General features: G+C 36.4%; 1 protein-coding gene across 1 annotated transcript in view; it reads left to right on the top strand.

Moving 5' to 3' along the window:
• The window catches only part of HDAC9 (histone deacetylase 9), a 507021-nt gene that overhangs the window by 432274 nt on the left and 49612 nt on the right, over positions 1–25135 (top strand). Inside the window, exon 23 of the mRNA XM_067291613.1 lies at positions 16850–16968. Within this exon, the coding sequence (XP_067147714.1) occupies positions 16850–16968 (119 nt within the window). The remainder of the gene's footprint in view (positions 1–16849; positions 16969–25135) is intronic.

The raw sequence follows: 25135 nt of genomic DNA, 5'->3' as shown, positions 1-25135 counted from the left end.
AAGAAAGGTGGCTTAGTTCCCATTATGCAGCTCTTGTCAATACAGTCAGCCAAATCTAGAGAACCAAATCTGTTTGACTCACTCTTAAGCACAGACATACATTGATTTTTTGAATAAATTTCTAGATGTCACTGACTGTACTGACTAGGACCTTGATTCAGTTGTCAAAACATGCATGTCTAGTGCCATGTGAAAAGCATTAGAGGAGCTGACATATAGTGTGGTTGGTGACAGACACAACAGAGGATCCATGGGAGATCTGTGCCCTTTTGGAGTGACAACAGGTGGCCAGGAGGGACAACCCCCTGCATCCCAAATGATAGGAAACTGAACCGAATCTTCTGTCTCCATGAAATATAGTGGGAGGTTAGACTCTTAGCTCACAGGCAGAGTCCTATACTGTAGGTGTCTAAGGGTAGGTGGTCTGCATCTGGATTTGGATGCCATTCCTGGATAAATTCATCTCTGTTCTGCATAATGGTTATTCACATACTTTGGGGGAAAATTCAGTTAGCCATATGATTTCACGCCTATCTGGTTAGGGACAATGTCCTAAGCTAGTGTCTCATAGTATGTCTATACTTCCATACCTGCAAAGAAAGTGTAGACATACTCAATCCAGCTTTCAGTTACCTATGCAACACCTGAAGATGTAATTTGCAGGAAGTACCTATGCTAGTTTTGTCTATACTGCACAGTGTCAAAATGTAAACACACACACTCTAAGTAGTTTATATCTGTCTTCAGGCTAATCTTCCTGGCTGGAAGAAGCTTTATGTGGGCTAATATAGCACGCTGAGATAAATTACCTTTTCTTAGCAAGATAAAATAGCCTGTATGGAACCCAGTCCTTCTGTGGCAAAAATTTTCAGTATCCAAGCATTTTAAAGCTAGCACAGACATATTTGTTTTATGCTGCAATGTGCAATGTAGCTGTATCCCTAGGCAAGGTATTGATGAAGTAAGTGGAAGGTTTGCCACTTCGCTTGTACACTTTTTGTTATATCCTTGTGTTGCACCTTCCAGAGCCAACATTGTTGGCCACACTTAAAACAAAATACATGATAATAATAATTTGGCATGAGGTTGTACTTTAGTCAGGTGGTACTGTATACTCCTGAAGGGACTACCTCTCAGCAGTGACCCTTTCCAGAAATTCAGAGCCGATAATATTTATGAGAGTTCAGAGCAGTTGAAATGTTGGCTAGAGATCTTTTAAATAGCTACATTTCAACACATTCCCTAAGGAGCTGAGATGGAGACCATTTCAAACCTGTCAGAAGAAGACCATGCCGTAATTGTACTTCATTGTGCTATAAAAATGAGACCTCTCCCCTAGATTTAAGAGCTTGTGGTATTGTGATCTGTGTGAAATCTTAGGGGAACTCATCTGGGATCTTACAGTGTGTATGAAATAAGCTTGTGTCACTAACAAAAGTAGAAATAGTCACATAAACGTGATGGTACCTGTAATTGATCTTTTCTAAAAGTATCTCCAGCTTGACAGGAAGCATCTTTTCAGTGTGATTTATTCTGTAATACAGTACACTCTGGTGGCTGCCTTCCAAAAAGGCTGTCCTGAATGTCTGCTTTTAAACAGGGCAGCTCCAAATCACTCAGGTTCATGCCTCCAGCATTTCATTGCAAGAGAAATATTGCTTTGGTTGTGGCATAGGTGCCAGCTTTTGGAATAGAGCCTCTGTGAATGAACATGTCTATCAATTGTTTTTTGATTTCAAATACTCCAATTTTTGATTGTATTGCAGCAGCATTATTAAATTAATTATATTTACTTTAAAATAAGCACATTCATGAATGTTCTTTGACATATACAATAACATGTAATGATAAATATTTACTGCTTCCCTTTAGATATTAATAAATTACATACCATGATACTGTGCTTACCTGTGAGCAGGTAGGACTCTGAGCAGGTAGGGAGTTACGCTTTTCTATGAAAAGTATAAATGTCTCCTGCATAAATTAGTGCTTCCAGGAATAACAACATAACGTACCTCAGACAACATGCAGAAAAGTAATGTGCTTAGGGCGGTGAAGACATCCAGGACTATCATTTAAAAAACAAAAAAAAGGTAAAGTTTGCTGAGTGGTCAGCATCTCACAGATTGGAGCTTTCAGTTCTTATTCATTCTCCACCCCTGTTAGATAATTAGTAAAGGGGAAAACAGAGGGCTGGACAAATAGTAAGGAGCAAGCAGATGAGAGAAAACAGAGTAGAAAGAGAATGCAGATGAGACAGAGAAGAGGAAAAGATGAGAGAAAACAGATGGAAGCAAAAAGCCAATGAAGTGAGAGAGACAAGACTGTAATGATTTACACAAGACATGGCGGAACTAGTCTGGATAAAATAAAATAAAAAAATGCCCAACTTTTATACCCTCAATCCAAATTCAGAATAAACCAAATCTTCGACAGGATTTAAAAAGGTTAAAGCAAAACTTTGTGAATCTTTTCATCCTGGAATTAGAAACAGATATTCTATAAGAGGGTATTATAATAGTGTTGGTGACCTTGCATAGATAAGATTGAAATAAACATCAAAACATTTACATGTTTATATGAACCAAACTCCAAACCCCTTGGGGTCTTTTCTTGCTAACATATACTTCCTTTTAAAGTTGTATTGAGCCTAAAATTGAATGCATGGATAATAATATAAACAAACCCCATGTTTTTATACATATAACCTAGAACACCACTTTTGTTCACAATAGCCCAGTCTAATAACAATTCTTTGTCCCCTTAAAAATAAGTCATTATTTACATTTATATGGGACCTTGAATTAAAAAAAAATCTGAGGGTGTTTTTTTTTTTTTTTTTTTTTACTTCTCTGAAGGAGAATTCAGGAACAGTAGGAGAGAGCACAACTCTGTAGAAACAGCATATCAGGATTTGGTTTTGCTTGCAATTAGAACAGGAGCCAAACTGGAAGGTGCATGTGTACCCTGTAGCTGATGAAACAACATATACCTTATTCAATTTTAAATGCTTTTTATCTGTACAGTATATGCCTGAATTTTAGAAGTATTTGGTATTCTAGAATTGCAGCAGTTTCCTAATGTCTTTAAGCCTTTCTTGAGCTGCATTCATCAGTAGGTAGCAATCCTGCTAAAAGGAGTACTTCTTAGATTCCAGTCTGCAGAGTACTTCTGATTTGTTGGTTTAGTCACTGATTTTATTTTTTTAAATTTTTTTTTCATGACCAGGTTAGAGTTCTCCTTTGGTGATTCAATGGATTTTAGAGATGGGGTAGAGCCAGAGGGAAGATGAAAATATGAGCCTTGGCAGAATCAGCTTATTTTTAAGTATTCTTTGCTTTTTGATACTCTTCATCTCTATCATTGCTTTCTTGGTGAAGAAAGCAGAGGAATGAGGTGATGGGAAAGCTGGCTTGCTTTGTGTCATAACAAGCAAGACTTTACCAGTGTCAGGTTCCACAGTCAAGTCTCTTCAAAGATAACCATTTCCTTTGTGACCATGGGTTTCTACTTGGACTGATAGGTTGCCAGGATTGCCACAGTATCCATCTAAGATTGGAATTAAACTTCAAGATTTACAATTTATGAGCTCTTATTTTTATTAGGATTCAAGATATAAAATAAAATAAATAATTTATTAATGATTCAAAGGCTATTACATCAAATTTAAAATAGTATTTGTGTTACTGCAATGTCTTTTTAAAGCTGGGCAAATAATATCAAAACCACTCACAAGTCATCTGTCTGGCACTACATAAGAAAATTCACCATGTAAATTACTTCATTAATAATATTTGTCAAGTTTACAGAGCTGGATAAACAGCAAGAAAGAAGTGATTTGTCCAATAAATGAGAACAAAAATCATCAAATAAATTCTAGATATTATTTGATTACTTTGTTATGAGTTCACAAAAGTTAGAGAGTGATGAAATTAGGACTCTAAAATCAAAATTAACTTAGATGGTTATGTATACAGGCAGACTTTTGGTAGCTATGCCTAACGTTACACTAATTTAGGGTTCTCTTTTTGTTGCAGAGACTGGGCTATCTTAAAAGCAAATAATTCAAAGATTACAAATTTTAATAAGTACATTTTTCCTTAGCTGTTCATGATCAATGACTGACAAATTTTTTTTGCTTAGATGCCAAGAGTCCTCAAGCCTTTCTTCGGGGGGCCACAACATAAAAATCTATTGGATCACCTCCCATTAAGAATGATAAAAACTTCCTCCTGTTCACTGTAATTGCACAGCTCCCTGTGACAGGCTTGGCAATTTTATCTTGCAAGAGTGATTGTAAGGAAGAGTAGATGTGAAGAGTGTGCCAATTTCTCAGCTGGTGTAAAATTACTTGTTTTTAAACATAGGTTGGCAACTGGAAGTGAAGAACTGAAGCAGTAAACAGATCTTTGCCGAGTTTTAGCTGCTGTTCATAATCCAAAGACAACAACATGAAAAGTGCTGCTTTTGAACTAGTCCTTTGCACAGTTTACAAGCCCTGTTGGCAATTTTATAATAAGGAATTTAAAATGACAAAAGAATTTCATAAATAAATGGTAACTCTTCTTATTTCCAGTAAGCACACTAAAGCTAATTACATTCAAATTCTTAGGAGATAAATTATTATGAACTTCTGAAGGGGCCTGTGAAGTACTGGAAAATGAGCATTTTATCAAATGTATTTTGGCTTCAGTAAAGGTTCAAGTTTTTGGATACAATGAAGATTTTTAATCCCATGATACCTAGATATTGTGTCATCCAGATTACCAAATCTTGAACAACCTTTTTTTTTAATGAAGTACATTTCAATGTACATTTGACTTACATTGCTTACAATGTTTTCTGAAACTTCACAGTTATTTTACTGATATATCTGATCTAACATATTATTTTAACTGTCACTCTTAGAGATAAGTGCAACAAAAATAAAGCTAGAAGCGGGATTAGGGATGTTTCGCTGCTAGTTTTAACATTTTAAATTGAGATAGACATTAGACATTGAAAAGGAACTATATGATTCGGTTCATTCTTACATTTTCTTGAAATTAGGATCAATCTCAGTTTCCAAGGCAACTGACTACATGAGGATGGACCAGCCAATAATGAGAAACAGCTTTCTGTTTTATTACTGTAACATATGGTAGAAAAGTCTTTTCTGTTTCATGCTGTTGAAGAGACTATCCAATTTACCACTCCAAATAAGATCAAAAAATGATTAAAAGAGGTGTGAAGCAGTTCAATTTTGTAGAAGTGCAGGGGCACAAATTCAGGAGAGAAAGGCAAATTCAGAAACATCAAAATGTAATTTTTAGATGCTCTTCTGCTAGATCCCAAACTTTACCTTAGTTTTCCCTCTGACTTTCTTCAGAGATGCTGGCAACACAAAGGGTTGGTGTAAGTGATTGTACTGGCGAATGAATTTCCATTGTATCGGTATGACTCTCCTGGGCAAGTGGAACTGCCTTTGTGCTGTAAGTTGCCTGGTACAAATAAAAGCCTTCTTCTGTGTGCACCACTGAAACAGTTGTGATTGATCTAGGACCACAAGACTTTCTACATACCTTTTGCAGACACCAAGTAAAATCTATTAGGAGAAGCGTTGGCTCCCTGAAGCCAATGGAGGTTTAAGTAAAATGTTAAATCACATTGCAGCATAGCTGCTTTTTTATGCTTTGTTTCTTGGACTGAGATCTCAAGTGCTTTGCTATTCACTATTGCTTCCGTGTAAAAAAAACAAACAAACAAACTGTGAAGTATTTATGGATGAGTTATGTTATTCCTGAATTCTGTAGTGTTGTCTTCAATAGTTATTTTCAGAGCTCTTTGTTTTTCCTTTTTTTTTTCCTCTCCTTCCAGATGTGTTTTTTGTTTTCCTCATTGTTTCAGTGAATGGGAATTTATTGGTCTTTTTTTTAAGTTTCTCTGAAGCTGACACTGCATTTCTTGACCATCTTGCTTTCTGCTTCAGATATTGCTTTAAAGCAGATTCCCTTGCTACTTTTGTATTTTATTAAGCTTTCTATTTATGACATTGATTCCTTAACATGTAGAGTTCTTTTCTATATGAAAATGCTCCCCCTTGAATTTCAGGTATAAAGAACTATTTTTTTAATTCCACTGAAATCAATAATAAAATTCTGTTGTCCTCGACATACCATATTGGGCTCCATATTTCCCTAAACCTTTATTCCTTCCAGTCCTTTCTTTGACTTCACTCTTAAAGTTGTAAGTGTAACACTCTTGCAAGATACTGTTTAATATTTTAAAATGTTAGCCTACCTGATGTTATTCCCTGACCAAGGTCTGGTACTTTCCTTTGTGAGTTCAGTCCTTCTAAACACATTCAATTCAGCTGATTCTTAAATGCTGACATTTTATTTTCTCTGTCTTTGGAGTCTATCATCATTTCCTCTATTTTGTTGAGGAAAAAAAGTGTAAGAGAAGAGAGGGTGTAGAATAATATAAGAGAGGCAGGATTCCTCCAAAGTACCCAGAGCCAACATGAGATCACATTTCTAACTAAACAGTAGCTGAAACTGCACCAGGAAAAGCAGTAGTTTCCAACCCTGTGTGGTACGTAGGGATTACTGCTGTAGTGTGAGTGTTCCCCCACTCCCACAAATACCCCCTCTCTGAGAATTTTGTAGTGTGAATGTGGGGAGGTAAAGTGACAAGACTTGATGTTTCTGTATTGTACCACATTATATGAGGGATACTGTGTTCTTGGCTATCAAAATGGAGCCCAGCTGGTGTGTTTAAATATATACTGGAATAATGGAGTGGGCTAAAGTGGCCCAAATTCCAGCAAGAGAGTCAAAGTTCGGCCAAACATGAGGCAAACAAACAGGCCTATATTTGCTAATACAAAAGTGTTGGATACTTTTGCTGCCTGTACCATGAATATCTTCCCGCTTTAGATCAGGGAGACTTCCTGTTGGTTAATTTGGTCTGGATGTAACAAATTGTCCATGTTTTCCTTTTCAACTAGTATATGTTGCTAGTCAGGAAAAAATATGAGAAGATGACATATATCTGTATCTTCCCTCTGAAAGAATACCTCTTAACAGCTAAAAAATCAGATTATCCACAAGAGCTATTTTATGAATATCATCATTTCAAAGGAATAGTGACAATATAATGTATCATAAAATAATAGTGACTATCCAGAAATTTGTGAAACTGCTATTGAAGATAAGACAGAAAGCTACACACAAAGAAAATATCTCTTAAAGTAGTAGTATGTATATGGAAAGAAATATAAGATAAGAGAAGACAGCATTTGCAACAATGCTTTCAGTTTATCCAGTAGTGAGGAGAATATGTAGAGACATATGAGAAAAAATTAAGACAACTGCATATATTTTGTATTCACAACCATGCTGCCGAATGCAGCATGCATAGAATTATGCTTTTGTAAGTGGCCATAACCTTGATGAATAATCTGATTTCTAGAAAATGTTTGCTTTCTTTTCATTTAAAAAGTGGAAAAAAATCCCCTTCTGGGCAAGCTTCAGTTTTCAGGAATTTAGCAAATTTTGTGGTAAAAGTAATTTTTCCAAGGGATTTCTGTATCTTTGATCCACTGAGCCTATTGCTCACATGAAAAATGAACCACTCCAAGCCAACCTCCCAGACATTTTATATAAGATTTACACTCCTTTCCTCCCCACGCTTCACCTTTGCAAGTACTGAAAACTATTTTAAACTTCTCTAGTAATCACTGTAGTGGTGACATAAGTGGACTGTTAACACTGCAAACTGAGCTGTAGTATATTCAATAGCATTTTACATAATACATTTTCTTTATTCCTGCTAATTGTTTTATATGCTCTAGGCCTAAAGTAGAAAGCTTTTTTGGAGTTTTTTGTAAATGAGGAGAATAGATTTTAGACCTAGAGACAAACTTGATACACCTGACCCCTCTTCTTGGGAGCATGAAGGCCCTCTTCTCTTTTTAACTTTTTAAAAATGTCGTCCTTTTCCTTCTTTTCCCCAATCACCTTTCCATTATTCCTGGGAATGCAAGTAAAATAGCTGCTACGCTATCTTTCCTGTAGTTTCCTACTGTTCTTAGGTTGCTAAGGAATTTTAATGGTGTCAATTACTTTGAAAAGAGTACACTGAAAAGGTAAAATATGCTCAAAATAATACACTTTTTCATAGACACACCAAATTCCTCAGAGAGGATATCATGCTGTCAATCATTTTGTGAACTCTATAAATGCAACACATTGTGGTAAATTTTTACCTCTGTACTTAACTGTTTCTAGCATTATAACACTTACTTTTGTCGTTTTAGGAACAACCATTTTACTATATAACAAGATTTACTGGGGGCAGTGAACCATTTTAGTAGTATTATTAGCTTATTATGTTAAAGTTTTAGGCCAAATCTACTGATTTTTGTGATAAAATACTGCTGAAAGAAATGACTTAACAGAAAGGCAAAACTGATAGTTATTTGGTTATAGCAAAAGGGATATACTGTACTTTACTCAAGCTTGATAGAAATGCAATATGTGTTCTAAGCTCCATGTTACAGCCATCCAAATTTTAAAATAGAAAACTTAAAATACCTTTAAATGGTATTATTATTTTTCTAGCAGAAAAGCTTCTAAAGATTTACTTTTTATATAAAATAAAGTAATAAAAACAAATGGGCACCAAATTGATTTTCTGATAGGTACATATTGCACCATGAAAGCTAAATGCTGTCTTAAGTAATGCCTGAGGATAAAATTTGGCTGTGTTTATACATGTGCTAGTACAATTTCCCACACATGTTAGGATGGCTTTAATAGAAAAATGATTGACTAAAAATGGTGGGATTCCATATTTACTGCTTTTTACTTTCTGGTATTGGTGATACTATTTTAAGTCATGCAGTGTACTTTATTTTGATTCCTCATCTTTGCAAATGAAACCTATATTTCTTTCTTCTCATATATCACCTTTAGCTGTAAAACTCTTAGAAGCCACATTAGTCCTTCAGCCACCAGCCAGAACTTAGTAAATAAGTTTTATTTACGTTGCACAAGATAGAAGGGTACCAACCAGCTTAAATCGAGGTCTGAAAAAGAAATAAAAGGTAAAAAGATAGCAAACATTTCTTTTACCATGCAAGTGTTTACACAGATATGGTGCTAAATAGGCAGAGGAACATTTAATAAAAAATTCATTTTTTCCTCAATCACTTTTGGGGTAAAAGTGTTCCACAAGGAGATATCCTGCCACTGCATGTGCTTCCTTGGCCTATACTTCCATGTAACACTTTATATTTGCATGTTCGATAGATGGAAGTTAGTGCCTACACATCTGGCCTTCCCAAGGTAACCTTTTCTTTCAGTGTATAATCATTTGATGGAAACGTAGACCCATAGCCTTTGGGCAAACTTACCTCAATTTTTAATGAACTCAGACCCTTCTGTTTAATACTGATCTTTGAATTTACTCAGTTCTGAACACAGATGTGAATGTGCACTGTGTGTGTATCCACATTTGCCCATATCTTCTAGAAGTTGGATATTTTTATTTGACAACACTATTAATTTTTAAGTGCATTCTGAAAACCACAAAGTAGTATTTCTCTCATATCTGCCCCGGTTGCTAACTATTTTTCTTATCTTGGTGCTTTTAATACTGATTCAGAGGATCTGACTGAGGCATACTGTAGATCAAATGTAGAAGAGCCCTTATAATTACATTGAAACCACCTTTCTAAATAATAATAAAAAATGGGAAGATCAGCAGATATTATAGTCAGTATTTCTTATGCTTTTTGAGTGTATAAGATATTGCAATTCCAGTTGTAACAGAATTTAGGAAACTTGCATTCAGGATACCAAAATAATTATTCATTTAAAAAGGAACCTGCAAATAATAGTCTTAGGCCCTGTAAATGTCTTCAAAGGCCAAAAAAAAAGCAAAGATGATCATGCTTCTAAAACTTTTAATTCACTGGCACTCTAGGTACTCCCACAAGTTTAACATTTGAAATTACTAACTTGAGTGCACCCCTTGGAAGACCTTGACCCTTTAAACAGTTAGGCATGTGCTTAAGTTTAATACCATGAGTAAATCCCACTGAAATGGGCATGGTTTACAGTAGTGAAGTTGTACTGATGTGGTACCTTTTGCACCTTGAAGAATGAAAGAAAAAGATATTTTATCTCTCTAGAAAGCAAATAATTTAACTAAAGTAATAGTCAGGACAGGAATTTTGGCTGTACCCATAAAAGATAGAGAAGACATAAAATAATAAAACAGATATAAAGAAAACCTGTAAGAATAAAAGAAAAGATATAAAAAGCAAAGCTATAAAGATAAAAAATGTATAAAAGATATAACTTAGAAACTAATATAGATAAAATCTGCAGGATTTAGGCACACCTTGGAGGAAAGCTCTAAGACAAAGGTGATGATCAGATGACAGTCAGAAAGGAGTTCTGGGGGAAGGTTAAGTTTTCAGGTTTGTCCTTGGTGAACTTGGTCTAACAGCAGGACTGGCATAAACAAATGTCATGAAGGTAAGCCAAAATTTGGGTGAACACTAATATAAACTCAATTAATGTTACTGATAAAGAAAAAAATTGTCTCCAATAGTTGTAAAGAAATGCTATGTGGTTTTCTGTGAGGACAGACATTACTTGATATTGTGTTACATTAAAACATATGTGCAAACAACACATAAAAATAATAGATACCATAAGTTCCACATACCTGTTGGGGCAATCTTTTAAATTCTTCCAGACCTCTTCATATCAGTGTGCATTCAACAGCATACTTAAAGTTGTGTAATTTTAAGGTAGGACAACATAGTGATTGTTTGGCACACTATTTTATATGCAGGATGTGAAACAGAGAAACTGTAGATAGACTTACATTCCTTCAAGAGACTGGTCTCCATTTGGTGACAAAAAACTCACTCTAATAGCACCAATGCACTGTATATGTTTTTATTGCAAACTGTAGGTCTGGAGAAATTTAATAAACAATAATGCTTTTATAGTGTTTTCTGGAAGTTAAAACAGTGGACTTAGACTTTTCTGCATTTAAAAAAATTTTTTTTTTTTACAGGGGCAGCTCAGTAATTTTAATCAATTCTTATACTAGCTCTCTGTTTTAGTGATTCATCTGTGAAGTGGGTACAAGAAATGGTTGCTTTAGAGGACTATACAATCTGAAACAGCTATCCTGATTTATACCAGCTGAAGACTTCAGCCTTTCTATGTATTAACATTCTGAAAGTACTTTAAGATCCCTGGATGAAAACACTGGAGGATTTTAGAGAAAGAGCAAATAATTTATGTTACTAAGACATTCCAATCTGTGCTTTTAGAACAGTGTGGATTTTTTTTTCTCACTTACATAAATTACTCTCCTGGTCTGATTTTCCTGCTTGTTTCCTTTTTAAATTACCAACACAGCAAAAGAATTGTAGCTATTTGTATAAGTTTAACTTTCTTTGGAGATATCCAGCTCTGTGTGATGGTACTTGCAGAGCCATTTTTGGATTGGGTACTTCTCTGCAATCTCTTCAGAGAGAACAAATGTTTGGGAGCATCCTAGCCATGTGCTGTAAATGTACAAAAATAGAATGGAAGAATGAAAGGAACAAGATCAAGTAAACAGAGTCCCTTGGTAGGATATCTTTAATGTCTTGCATCTGATGTTCAGATTGGTGGGGAGGGGAGGGATTGCATGCTTGATGTTTTCTCCAGGACTACACCCAATTGGAAGCCATGCCTTGGCTTCTTTGCAGACAACAGCATACCCAAATGGAACATATTAATTCTTTGGGGAAATCTCCTTAGCAGGACAAAAAAGAATCTTTTTAGCTTCCCAAACACATACTCTGTTCCCAGCACCATCAGATTTAAAGGAAGAGCTGCCCTACCTTGGGCTGAAGGACACAGTTTCATTATAGCTGTATCAAGTATAACATGGGTAAATAATTCCTGTGATCCGACTGTGCAAGCTTTTAGGATTTGACATGTCTATTAATGAAAATATGAGAGACAAGAAAGAAACAGCAAGCCAGGCAAAATACCCCTGTAACTCTGCTGTCATTATTAGGTGCCTATGGTATACCAAATATTTATGCTTCTATATGATTCAGGACCATAGAAAATAAATATCTCTTTTATGTGTTTTATTTTTTTTGGAGATGGAAGTAGAGGAGAGTGTGAGTCATAGTGGAAGAATAAAATGTGCTTCTCTTCTGACAAAAACTACTCATTTCACCAGAGAAAGATCCTAGCATTAACTTCTGTTTGCTGATAAACCCTGCAGCCCAACTGGCTTCAAACGGGAAGCTGACGGTCTGTCAGTCCCCACTCCGTACCTGTTTGGGGCCCTATGGTTAGAATCCAAATCATATTTCTTAATCCTCCTATAGACCAGACAATAACTGCTCTTATCTATGTCTGAATACAGTCTGCCTATGTACCCTTGCAAAGGGTTTCTGCAGCAGTGGTTTGACCCTTTGCACCGTAACAAATCCTTCCAGCTGCAGTCGTACTTCTGAGCCCAGGGTTGATCTGAGGAATTTGTGAAGGTTAACATGAATATTTGCTAGTGTATGACCAATGTTACTTGTATGTTTAAAAAAAGAGCACATTTTCTGGTATGAGCTGATTCAGAGGATTCTGTTCATAGGCAATTCAGAAGAGAATTGCTATGGTGCACGGCGCTCCTGAGGAGGCAGTTTGTGGACCATTTCCTTTTCTCACACCTCATTGTGTCCTCCAGAGTGCAGATAAGATGGGAAGGGAGCAAGATGCAGGGTCCCTTCTCCCACAAGACCCACAGGGCTGAGGCAGTGCAGGATCAGGAGATGTAGCTGTCTGTTCAGCAGTCCTCACTCTCCTGCGGCAAGGGAAGCTTGTTTATGGGGGAGAAGTGAGCTTCACCTTGCATTTGGGTAAGGAAAAGGGATGGATCTTCAAGTCTTCTGGGTTACCTGGAATTGGAATCTAGATCTTTGGATAGGCTTTCTTTACAATTGCCAACCTCATAATGTTTTTCTAAGAATGATTATTCAGTTAGAGTGAAAAGGTTGAAGTCTGAGAAGTGGCAAATCCCAAAGGCTTTTATTTACGTCTTGGTGAAACTTAGTCCATATATACAAATTAATATATTTAACTAATGATTCCTTACAGCACTTCATGAGACAGGAAAGTATCTGTTTCATTCGTGAAGGAATTTACGCATGTATGTTTTGTGCTGCAGAGGAGTTTTTGCCAAAGCCAGGCAAATGTTAGAGAGGTCCTTTCTGCACACAGTCCAAAACTAAATGCTCATGATCTCTTCCAGATATTAAGCTGCTCTTCTCTGAGCATAGAGCTCGTAGTAGTTATTCAAAAGAGGAACGACTTTAAATGTCAGTTGGCTAACGCAGAGGAAGACTGGACTACAGATTCAGGCACTAGATGTCCCTAAATCCCTGGATGTCTCCACAGTTGAGAGACCTGAGGTTGTCATCTGTCTGAAAGGCCAAATACCAGTCCTGGCTGCCATAACAAGGACCGCAGACATCCTGGGCTGTTTCAGTAGAATCCAGAGTCAAGCTTTCTACTCTATCAAACAGATTACATTTTCCGTAATGCCTTTGTAAAGAAAAGGGCTCGCAGTTTCTGTTCAGTATTAAATCAACAAGATTACTATAGCGCTGGGTGGACTCTGACATTCCAAGTCTCTCAGTATTATGGCAGAGGCAAGAGAGACAAACAATGACACGGGTCTTGTGGACACTGAGACAAGCTCTTCTAGTATGGAAAATGCAGGGTTGTACTGGCAAAGTTCTGTCACAACTCATGAGAGTCTTACAGCAAAAGTAGGGAGTCATTTTTCTGGTGAAAATTGGCAGACACTTATATGAACATTTTAGAAGAAAGATTTCTTTCTCTGTTTCAGAAAAGCCTTCTTATGTTTTATTTTAGTCATGTAAATTCAGGTAATACTGAAAGTAGTATCAGAACAATTAATTCTAAATGCCCTTGGCATTATTATCCTTATCACCTTTATTACCTTTATAGCCTTATCTTTCCTTTATCTGGAGATTTCTGTACATCCTTTCTGCACAGATTTATGTTACCATTTACTATTTGCTACTTTTAAAAATGGTGCTAATAGTGATGCCTGGTGCTTTGTATTGTAAGACCTTGCCTTCAGGTGTCTATAATTTTGCTAATTTCACCTAGTTTGGCAAACAGTTTCCATGTCAGATGTATTTATTTGATGGAATTTTTGTGAGAAACTGTAGTTAAATTATTTTTTTGCTGCTTTTGAGAATGAGATCAAGGGGAAAATGCATTATTTTGCCCAAGTTATAAAAAATGTGCTGGCACCTTTATGCTTTTAAGCAAGGCCTTGAAATGTGGTAGGGGTACTGTAGATTTTATCTACGATACCGAATTATGCGGCTCTGAAAAATCTCATTCTGCTTTAGCCTGATAAGGTTTGTTAGTGCTTGGCAACTTGTGTCTCCAAGGATTCTGTCTGCTCTGAACGTGCTCCATCCTCTGACACTCCTGCACATTGGCTATGCTGTGCTCAGGGTGCTGCCACTGTATTTGATGTGAAAAAGAAAAAAAACAGAGCCTGACTGGAGTCTGAGGAAATGTGTAAGGAGAGGAGGAGGGCAAAACACAAGTGGCTGCAGATAGGGAGGGTTCTCCACAGGATCCCTCCTTCTTTCAGTGCATAAGATATAAGGTGCTATGGGGACAGATCAAGATTGCATATCAGCCACAGTTCTCATCAGTAATCAGGATCCATGCCACATGTGTTGCAGACGTTGGGAAGTAGGTGCTGCTTGAGACAATGAACATATAATTAAAGAGAGTGTCAGAAGGTATGTACATAAGAAAGATAAGATATGGTTGCATGAGAAATCTTTATTCTTGATGTTATTCCCTAATTTTGGGGAGTTAAATTCGCAAAAATGTTCAGTAGTGTTTAATGTAACTATTCATATGTGGAGTGTGTGTATTACACAGCTATAAATCATACAATTACAGGAAAAAAGAGCTAGAAAAGATGTACTCTCACCTCCTGCCTCAAGGCCATGTCACCTTGAACCTGTAGCAAGGTCGATGGGTGTTTGTTTCATCTATTCTTAAAAGCCTCAGAGAGATGGACACTCTTCAATTTTCTTAAGCACTTTATTCCAGTGATTACCTATTCTTCCTATTAGAAAGTTTTTCATGGTGTATGAACTCCATCTTTCTTGTTGCAATTATTTCTTGTCTTACTGCAGTGGAAATGCAGAACAGGTTATTTCTTTCCTCTTGCAACAACCACTTACATATTTGAGGACTTTTATCATATCTACTCTCATGTTCTGTGGACCAAAGAGTTACAATTCTATCATTATTTCCACTTAGGCCACATTTCTTAAAACTCTCACCTTTCCTGTTGTTCTCTTCTTGGTTCTCTCAAATTGGTCTAGGTCCTCCTTGAAGTGCAATGCTCAGTACTGGAATCCATATTTCAGAAGAGGCCTAGTAATGACATGGAAAAAATGGAATATATCACAGACTTTCCTATATATCACTTTGCTACACAGACTTTCTTGGTGCAATTTCAGTGAAATGGCCAGAAAAATTGTCCTGAGAAAAGAGTAAAAGGAACACTTCCCTAATGTTAAAAATACCTTTGAGGAAATCAAAGATCATAGAATACAGACTAAGAAATAAATTGAAAACAAACTAAAGAGTTAATAATTTATTTTTTTTTCTCCACAGAAAGCCTAAATCTTTCAACAAAAACGTAATCTCTTTTGCCTATGCTTATTAATAAATAAATGAATATTACTTGAACTAAGACAAATAATATTGCATATACACAAAGTTCATCTTTAGATTTTGACCACTGTAAACTGTGATTTCCTGGAATTAATGCATTTAGATTACAGCATTCATTAGTATATTTGTCTTTTAATATTAGGTACATCTCCCTGCATTAACACAGTCATTACAGGCTCCGTGTCTGTCATGCTAGTGTAAAAATTATCCTTATGCATTCACTGTGCAAAGTCAGCTTGAAAGAAGGCATCTGTGGATACAGAATGCAAAGTTTTATCTTTTCTTTCAATACATTTTTTCATGCTGTGACTTTGGAGAAAAGCTAAAACAAAACAGCAACAAAAGTCATCACTGAAGTTTGTCATGGAAGGGGTTAAAAAAGTGGAATCTTTGTGACTGTGAAGAACTGAATTATCTTACTGACACCAGCAGGGGTTGCTGTCACTAGTTTGTGGTTGTCACATTCCTGTTATGCTCGACCTTGGAAAGGCTTGACAACATAGTCTGGGTTTGATTAAGGGAATTTCATGTTTTTCCTTTGCTAGAGTCACCCCCCACCTCGACAAACATTTAAAAATGTTAAGAAAAAAAAAGTTTGGAAAGCAAACATTTTCCCAAAAGAAATTTATAGTTCAAATTTACACCAAGTTCGCACTAACTGGAGCAGTCCGGGTTTCCACTCAGGCTTTGAGTGCTCTCTGTAAACCATTAGTCACTTCCCTGGAAGAGGCAGCTTTTTATAGGCAGCAGGATAAAACAGGCACAGATGTGTGTGTAATATTAGAAGCTTTCACATGTACCTGCATTTTTTTCCCTAAAACATAGAAAAGAAAAAAAGACTGAGTATAGAAAGAAATAAATTAAAGTCTTGGAATTTGTTTGTTTTTGGATATCTATAATGAAAACTGCCTTAATTAAAGGAAAGTATTAATGTCTTTGATGTATAAAATCTTGTTGCATTGTGGATTTTTGAAATTGTGGCAATTTCATGAAGACATAAGTTTTTTTAATTTGTAACTGCTTTTTTTTTTTTCACTCTACAGGACTGTGATCATGCCAGCTGCCAATGAGTTTGATCCAGAGATTGTCCTAGTATCAGCGGGATTCGATGCTGTGGAAGGCCATGACCCTCCGCTAGGCGGGTATAAAGTCACAGCTAAATGTAGGTATTAGTCCTAAGGTGCACATTTCTGATTTGGTATCCCTTCTAGTTAGGAACCTTATTTGCAGTCCAAATTATGTACATATTTCTACTTTGTGAGATTACACATGTGTAACTGAAGGCAGAGATTGTCCATTAATTAATATTCATAGATAGCCACAGTACTCTGGGTTCCCATACAGCTCATGGAGCAGTGCGGAAATGAACATGTTCGCATTGCTGGCTCGCTCCTCTCTGTTCCTTTTGGCATTTTTGTCTTGGCTTTTTTAAGTATTACTTTTCTGGCATTCAAATAGCATTTCAGAGGTTTCATACTTTTCAATAGGCCCCATTTTCCAAATGCTGGAGTAAGTTATTTTTCTTCAAAAATATATTGGAGATTTTAAACTTTGGAGGCCTAAATCCAATCTCATATTGCTTTTTTATTGTAATCTGTTCAAATCAATGGCATTAATCCTGAATTACATCAGTGTTTACGAAGGCCAAAATTTTCTAAAAAGACTACTTTGTTGGGTGTCTCAGGGTTTCAATGTCCATTTCAGTCTTCTAGAAAGTGTATTCAGGGCAGAGATTCAATAGTTTCTAAAGAACAGGTCTACTTGAGGTGTCTCATATCTAGCACTCTGAAGTCACTAGCTCTTACTGGATATTGTGGCCAAAATGATTGTGAACCTGGGGTGTTAAGCAAGACTGGATAATGTAGTAATAGCCTGTATAGTGCTGTGCAATGTAACATCACTATACATTAATCAGTTTCCATGCTTTGACACAAAATGGTGTCCTCCTTCAGTACTGTGCATAATTTTCTTCAGTATATATATTCTCAAGAAATACCATAATAATGGTATAAAAACAGTTATAAAATATTGATCTTTGGTGCTAATGACAAATGCCTGGGCAAAAGTCCAGGGAAGTCAGCGAGAATTAATGGCGTTTGACACCATGTACAAATGGACCCCAACTCAGAGGACTTTTATCCTCTGACCCTCCACCTTTCATTGCGGGTCATTGAAATGAATTTGGCATTTTTCCATTTAATTCAGGAGGAGTAGGGATGAGATACATATTTTTTATTTTCATTTTAACCACACAATTTAAAGGTTCCTCTGACTACCAAGGACAAAGAGATAGATGAAGAGCTAGACTGAGAGTTCATACTGGCATGCTGTGGAAAGTGAGAATGCAAAGAGCAGTGCAAGGCCTTACTGAAACACATTCACAAGGATGCTAATTTATAAATGGAAAGGAAAGAAAATGTCTCTGTGGCTTGGAGTAATATGTATTGCATTTTTGCACAGCTTTTAAGGCTCATGAAGCAGTTGCAGTAGAAAAGAAAGAAACACAGTAGCCTGAGTATTACTTATGTGTGTATTTCAATTTTTAATCAAATGTTGTGCACAAAAAAGCTCTTTGTGAAAGGGTTCTCCATGGGCTGCTCATCATTTTTCTTCATCAGTATGATTCCTGATGAGAGGCATCATTTTGTGAGCTTATATGGTAGGGTGATGAGTTTCCAAGTGATTAAAAATAGTTATTTTGTAGAGTAGCACTGGATATTTATCTGCAGTTGAGAATGCATGCTTAAGGAACCATACCTGATCTTCTGGCATAGCAGTTTCAACAACTTGACTATAAATTGCAATAAGCTCAATATTTTCCTCTCAGGATAAACTGAATTTGACCCTGACAACAAAGAAAGGGTTCTTTATGTTGGAATTAGCTCAGGCTAATTTTCATTTGTGAATGAATTGATGAACTCTTCATAGCTTTTCACAGAGTCTGAAATGATAGTACGTTTTTAAATCTAAGAGGCTGCACATCTACAAGTTGCACATGTGTCTGTAAGCAAGAAAAGGTGATTTACAGTAGGTGGCTCTTGTTTAAATTAAGGAAAAAGCACAGATAGACCCGGATAATGATCATGCACCTGAGGGATGAATAAAGCCTTTTGTATAGAGCCAATGGAATTTATTATTTCCCCAAAACAAAATTCTCTACATTCCACCATACCTTCTCAGAACATAACATACTGTATGTGGTATGTAGAAAAATTAACTGTCTATAACAAAAATCATTTAAAGTCTGAAGAGAAACATTCATGTTAAAGACTACAAATAGGTATTTATGCAAATTTCTAATATAATTCATTGTAAGAATCAGAAATTATATCCAAAGCAAGTAAATGTAAAGTGAAATTTTAATGTGTAAAAATTCTTTCTTTATAAATCTCTAGCACTTTGTGCACACTTAATATATTGGATTTTCTCACATATACCTATGCACACACCCACACAAACACGACTCAAAACAGATACTCAAGTCCATGTGCATAAGTTTAGTGGTAGATTTTATAATCTGTTAAGAGCAAAATGGGCTTTGAAGACTTGAGATGACTAGTGGCATATGGAGGAATTCACTGCTGCCAGAAAGTTCTTAGGCTTTTGGTACCAGCTATATTCCTAACATCTCAGTAAGAAAAGACAAGCTTTATAGGCAATATCTTTTATTAGACCACCTAGCATAACTGGAAACAGTAGATAAACTTCTGAATGCACAAGCCTTGTGTCCTGAAAAAGGCCTTTCTAAAAAAGGTGCTCTGCTTGAAAATGAGTCACTTTTTCCAGCGTTACCAGTTTTTCTGAAAAAAAAATTTTCTCCACTCAAAAACTTTGCCTTGCCCATGTCCTTAGGCCGTCATGGCTACACCACGTTTAACATGAGAAGGAAAGGAAAAGACAGAGAGGTTGTTGGTAGTGTAATGTGGCCATGTCATGTGGCAGTTTAGCTCTTTCAGGTAGTCCTCCAGGCCTAGCATGTGGCATTAGTGATAGGTACTGCCTCCGGCAGGGTCTGGCAGCAGATTATCAGGGATCCTCAAGCAGCTTATCTCAGATATTCCTTTCTGCTACACCTCCCCTGTGACTCAAACTTAACTTTGCTAACTGAAATAATTGGGGAAAAAAATGGGAGCTATTTGTGTCAGTCAAGCCCGTCCTTGTATTGGCATAGCTGCATCAATGCTGCTCGGTTAAACTGGTTGCTAAAGACTACGTGAAGAAGCAGGGACTCTCTAAGGGCTCCACTGGTACTTTGACCACAAGCTGTCGCACCTCTGTGATGGCACCTCTGTGGAGCTGGCAGATCTCACGACACAGCACTAGCTATTACAGGTGCTGCTTGCAAATGCATACGCAGAGGACAGTAATTGCCACTGGTGTAAACTGGTACAACTAAAAGTCATTGCTAATTTTTCTCAGCTGAGGATTTGCCCTAAAAACTTAAGGAATATGTTGCAGCATGTCAACATAATGTAACAAAAAATAAGATAGCAACATAGGCACATCCTAATTACATGTTAACAATGTTTACAACATCAGTAAGTATATACGTGAGTGTACACAGGTATTTATTTATTTGCTTTACTCTTAGAAGAATAATATTTTTTTCTGGTTGCTCAGAGAAACTAACTCATTTTACAATTTATAATACTGTAAAGATGTAAATTTATGTAAGCTCATATATTCAATCAGTATCCTTTAATATCTAAGCTTTATTTACTGTATGACTATAGATATTTAGCTATCCATTTTATTCAACACTCAGTAAAATAATTATTTAAATGAAAACCATCTATACTTGTTTTTGATCTTCATGCAGAGCGACTATTGATATCATTGGGAGGCCTTTGTTTAGATCAAGGACTATAAAGGTACTTTAATTTTAATGTAAACTATAATCAACTAAGAGAAAATCATGCATTAGTTTCTTACTAACCTAGTATTTCCTTTTTATTATTAGAATAGCACTATTTTTTTAATAAAGTAATAGGTAAAATATCAATATAATATATTAAATATTATGAAAACATAGCTGTATAAAATCCACTTTTTGTGGAGTAGTAAAAAGTGCATCAAAGAGAAAATATAAGAAAAATAATGGAAAAGAAATATAGGGAATAAAAGGATTTTATATTTAGAATAGGAAGGATATGCTTAAAGAATATGAATTTATTGTTTCGTCTCATCCTGATGATGCTTAGGTGGAACTACTGCAAGTAGAGCTGATATATTCTGCACTTTATTTTATAGTTAATTTCTGTGACCCCTGTTAAATTATACTGTATCATCATGCCATTTCAATTTTCTAGAGTTTACAGATCTGAAAAAGAGCTGCCAGATCTGATCATAAATTTGCAATTTGTTAGATCCTGTAAGTGCAGTATTTTTAAATTTAGCTCTGCTGACTTTAGAATTTCTGCCCGTAACATTATCCTGATCTGAAGTACTTTCTCTTTGTTTTATAGATTGACTCTTAGACTAATGCTTACATTAAAGTCCCCGATATCACTTTACTGTTGAAGTAGATATTGCACACAATTGCTCATTAAATGGTGATCATTCCATAAGAAGAATGAAATAAATGGAGAAGTGTCAGACAACACTTAAGATTTTGTTCAGGGTACATATCTTCCCAAAGTGCTGCATTTGTTAAGGGCCATCATGATTTACTGGAGTTTTCCTGTTGTTTTACCCTGTTATTCCAAGGATGCTATTTGACACCAGAGTGCAAAATAAGATCAGCAATTAGCAGTAGGAAAAATACCACTGCAGGCATTTAAGGAGTAAATCCTGCAGTGTCAGTTTGGATACCTGTTTACTGTTATGCCAAATTCGTGATCCAGTATCTAAAATGTAACAGACTCCAACTAAGCGAATTTGCAACTTACTAAGTTTTTATTTGGGCAAATTGCAATAATGTCCTTAACTTATCAAAAGTCATATTATGCCGTGAGACACTCTTTTCAAGTGGGACCAATGAAATATGTGGTAAAGCTATAAAGAGTTTTTCTCCTCCTGAGCCCTCCACTGGTAGGGCTTAGAGGACTTCACTGTAACAGTCCACAGTCCATCTGATTAATCACAACAGAGGAAACAATAAATGCTCTAAGCATCAACTCATTTACAAAGGATATGTCACTTTAAGTGGTAGAAATTAATGTGCAAAAAGAGTTGCTGACTTACACATAGCCTAAAAGGTCTTCAGTTCTAGGAATACCTCTTCTCATAGTAGGAACTGGTGCTTTTTTAGAACATAAATTGGAGCAAACCGGTTAAACTTGGGTTTCCATCCTGTTGGTTTCTGCTTTGCCCTTCACACAGTTGATCACAGTTTCCAGCTTCCCACAGGGAGTAATGTTTTTGATAACAAGGTCTCTGAACGTGGCATGCAACCTGATAAGAAGGTAAAATATGTAGCATCTAAGGATAGACAAATTCAGAAGTAATGTGCACATTTTAGTGATGAGGTAATTGATCACTGAAACGAATGATCTGCCATGGTGCCTTTAAAGCACCTGAATGCTTTAAATGAGACTTATAAACAGATGTTCTTATAATATCCTTACAAACAGGTATGTTGCAGTGCACTCAGACGCTAGAGACTTGATGTAAAAATCACTCAGTGAAATTTTGTAGATTGTTCTATAAAGATCACGTTAAATGTCTGAAATTATGCCTGACGATCAGATCTATAAACTTTCAAGGAGTGTTAAATAATGTTACTTTCACTCTCTAGCAAATAATTTTGCATCAGACTTAATGATCTGGTTCTTTATCAACAGTCTCTTAAATCTTTAGAACTGTCCTACTGTTTCTTGGATTTCTTTTCAGTTTTCAGCCATATTTTATATGTAGTGTGTACATTAGAAGCAGGCCAAAGCAAAATCCTAGAACTGAATATCACTGCATTTGGATGTAGAATTGGTCTTGCTCTAAACTTGGTACCTCAGATATATATCAGATAAAAGGTTTGCTAAGTGCCAACCTCAATATTTATAAAATATTTTATGTGACAATTCTGAATATTTCAAGAATTGCAGACTAAAAGTTACTTTTTTCTAATTTGTAAAGGAGCCCCCCAAATACTTTTATAACTATCTCTTGCACAGTACCTTGGGCTGACTGTGAGTTATTTGGGATAGAGTGATTATAAGGTCTTTGGGGAGGAGCTACATATTCTTCTAACTGTAGAATATCTAGCATGAAAGAGTTTCAGTCCTAACTGGGACTACTGGGGCTAAAGTAATACAGATGTTAAAGGAAGACAGGCAAAGAAAGCACATGCAAATTCACAGCTGATTAAACAGAATGGGAGTTTTGATCTGGTAGCGGTTTAAACACAATTCAAGTCTCTAAAAATAGCATTTCAGGCTTTTAGGATGCCATCTCTAATTTCTTCTCTTTACAAGCAAGAAGGCCTTTTTGACTCACCTCTCAGTACAAGAAGCTATGACCTTGGAAAGTCTGGCACTAGCTACTGCAGAGTGCAGTTCCACTAGACAGTGTGAGCCGCTCTAACAGCTCATTGCTGTTGGAAAAGGGGGTCGGGGATTGCATGCCCCTTCCACTACTGAACTCTCCATTACTTACCTTGCACAGAGTCTGCTTCTTGTCCAATCCCTCATTAAATGAATGCAACGTTAACTCATCAACCCATCAGAAAACTTACCCAACCAAGAAAGGTGGATAGATTTCTGTTTGCCATCAAGCCAAATCAGCTTATGGAGGGACCAATGGGTGAGAAAGCTAGTGCAAGGCAGGGAAGTAGAGGATGGGAGAGAAAGGAGAGGATACCTTTTGGTAGCAGAAAGCTGTTAAATTTACTCAGTTGCCACAGCTTCCTTCTTGTCTGAGTTCTGGGTTCAGAGACTGATTTCGGTTAACATTGTTTGCTTTTGATGTACTGGAGATGATAAGATGGTTATGCAGTGGGATTGGGGAGTGTATCTTGAGGAACTCTGAGCTAAAAACTTTGGAGGTGGAGGAATGGACATTCATAACGTGTGTCTTTGGAGAATCTCCTGATTCACATCAGAGATTTTCCATTTGCTCCTTTTGTTTCTTAGAAAATGTAAGGGAATCCATGACCGGCAGCATGAATACATAGCATCAAACTTTGCTTCCACTTGTTCACTTTGGAAAGCCATATTTGTTTGTTTTCTAGGGTGATTTCTTGAATGCTGGTTGAATGGTGGCTTGATACAATATAAAAGGCATACATAAACCTCATCAAAGCAGATGACAAGCTTGCTGGTGACATTCCACCAGTCATGAATATTTTCATTGAATCTAATGGGGGGAAGAAACATTTTAATCTCTTTTTCCTCCTATCCCTTAGCATTGGCTGGTGCAGCATCTCTTGGACACAGTCATTGAATTGCCCAGCCTCCCAGGTCAGATTATGCTACATCTATTCCTGTATTTCTACCCCTGAAGTTTCCTCTTGCACTGCAACTTTCAGTTCAGAATTCTTTGCTAGGAACTCCAGCATTATTGACATTTACACTACATTTGCATTAATAAATATGAAATGTGGAAAATTCCAGAAATCTTGTTCTATGAGGAAAGAGTAATCTGTGGAAATTGAACAGAGAGAGGAATTTCCTGGAAAACATTAGCATCCTCTTAGGACATAGCATAGTAAAAGGTAAAGGTAAAGAAGATAAGATTTTTTTTTGTAGATTTCCTTTTAAAGAAGAAATTAAAATTTGGAGAAATATAGAAAAAAATGTATGAAAGTGGTGGATGGACAATTCTGATGTTGGTTTGAGGAATCTGCTCTCACAAGCTGTCAAGAAAGCACATGTCAATGGCTTAGACTACCATTTGAACCAAAGGAAACAGAATTAGATCAGTGAACATTTCACCTCATTTGCTGTGTTCAGAGAAGTCCTCATCTCCCGAATGTGGGCCACTCATCTCTGACTGAATAGACATTCAAAAGGATTCAAAACTCAGCACTGGTTTTGTTATTGCCCAGTGTTTTCAGTGATTGTCTGGTTAACCACTGTGCCTTCCAGAAAAGGACAGCCTAAGCAGGAAGTGAAAGCAATTAGAAATATTAATAAGGAAGCACTTACTTGACCTGCTCTTTCACTTAGTCTTTCTTTCTGTAAATAGGCCAGGAGAGATTTCCATTTTCCATTCCCACTCCTGCCCCACAAATAGATGATGTGTCTGCTGGCTAGTTAACTAACTAGTGCAAGTGAAAAACCACCTGTACGCTATGTTCCAGATATACAGTGCCGATCCATCTGCAAAATACATCAGATGCCAGTTACTTGATTTAGGGTAGTTGCTGGGGACAGGGCGGAGGATAGATTACAATG

Source organism: Apteryx mantelli, chromosome 2, assembly GCF_036417845.1.
Source record: "Apteryx mantelli isolate bAptMan1 chromosome 2, bAptMan1.hap1, whole genome shotgun sequence".
In the NCBI taxonomy this organism is placed as follows: Eukaryota; Metazoa; Chordata; class Aves; order Apterygiformes; family Apterygidae; genus Apteryx; species Apteryx mantelli.
The sequence above is the reverse complement of the archived record's forward strand: the minus strand, read 5'-3'. Positions and strand labels throughout refer to the sequence as shown.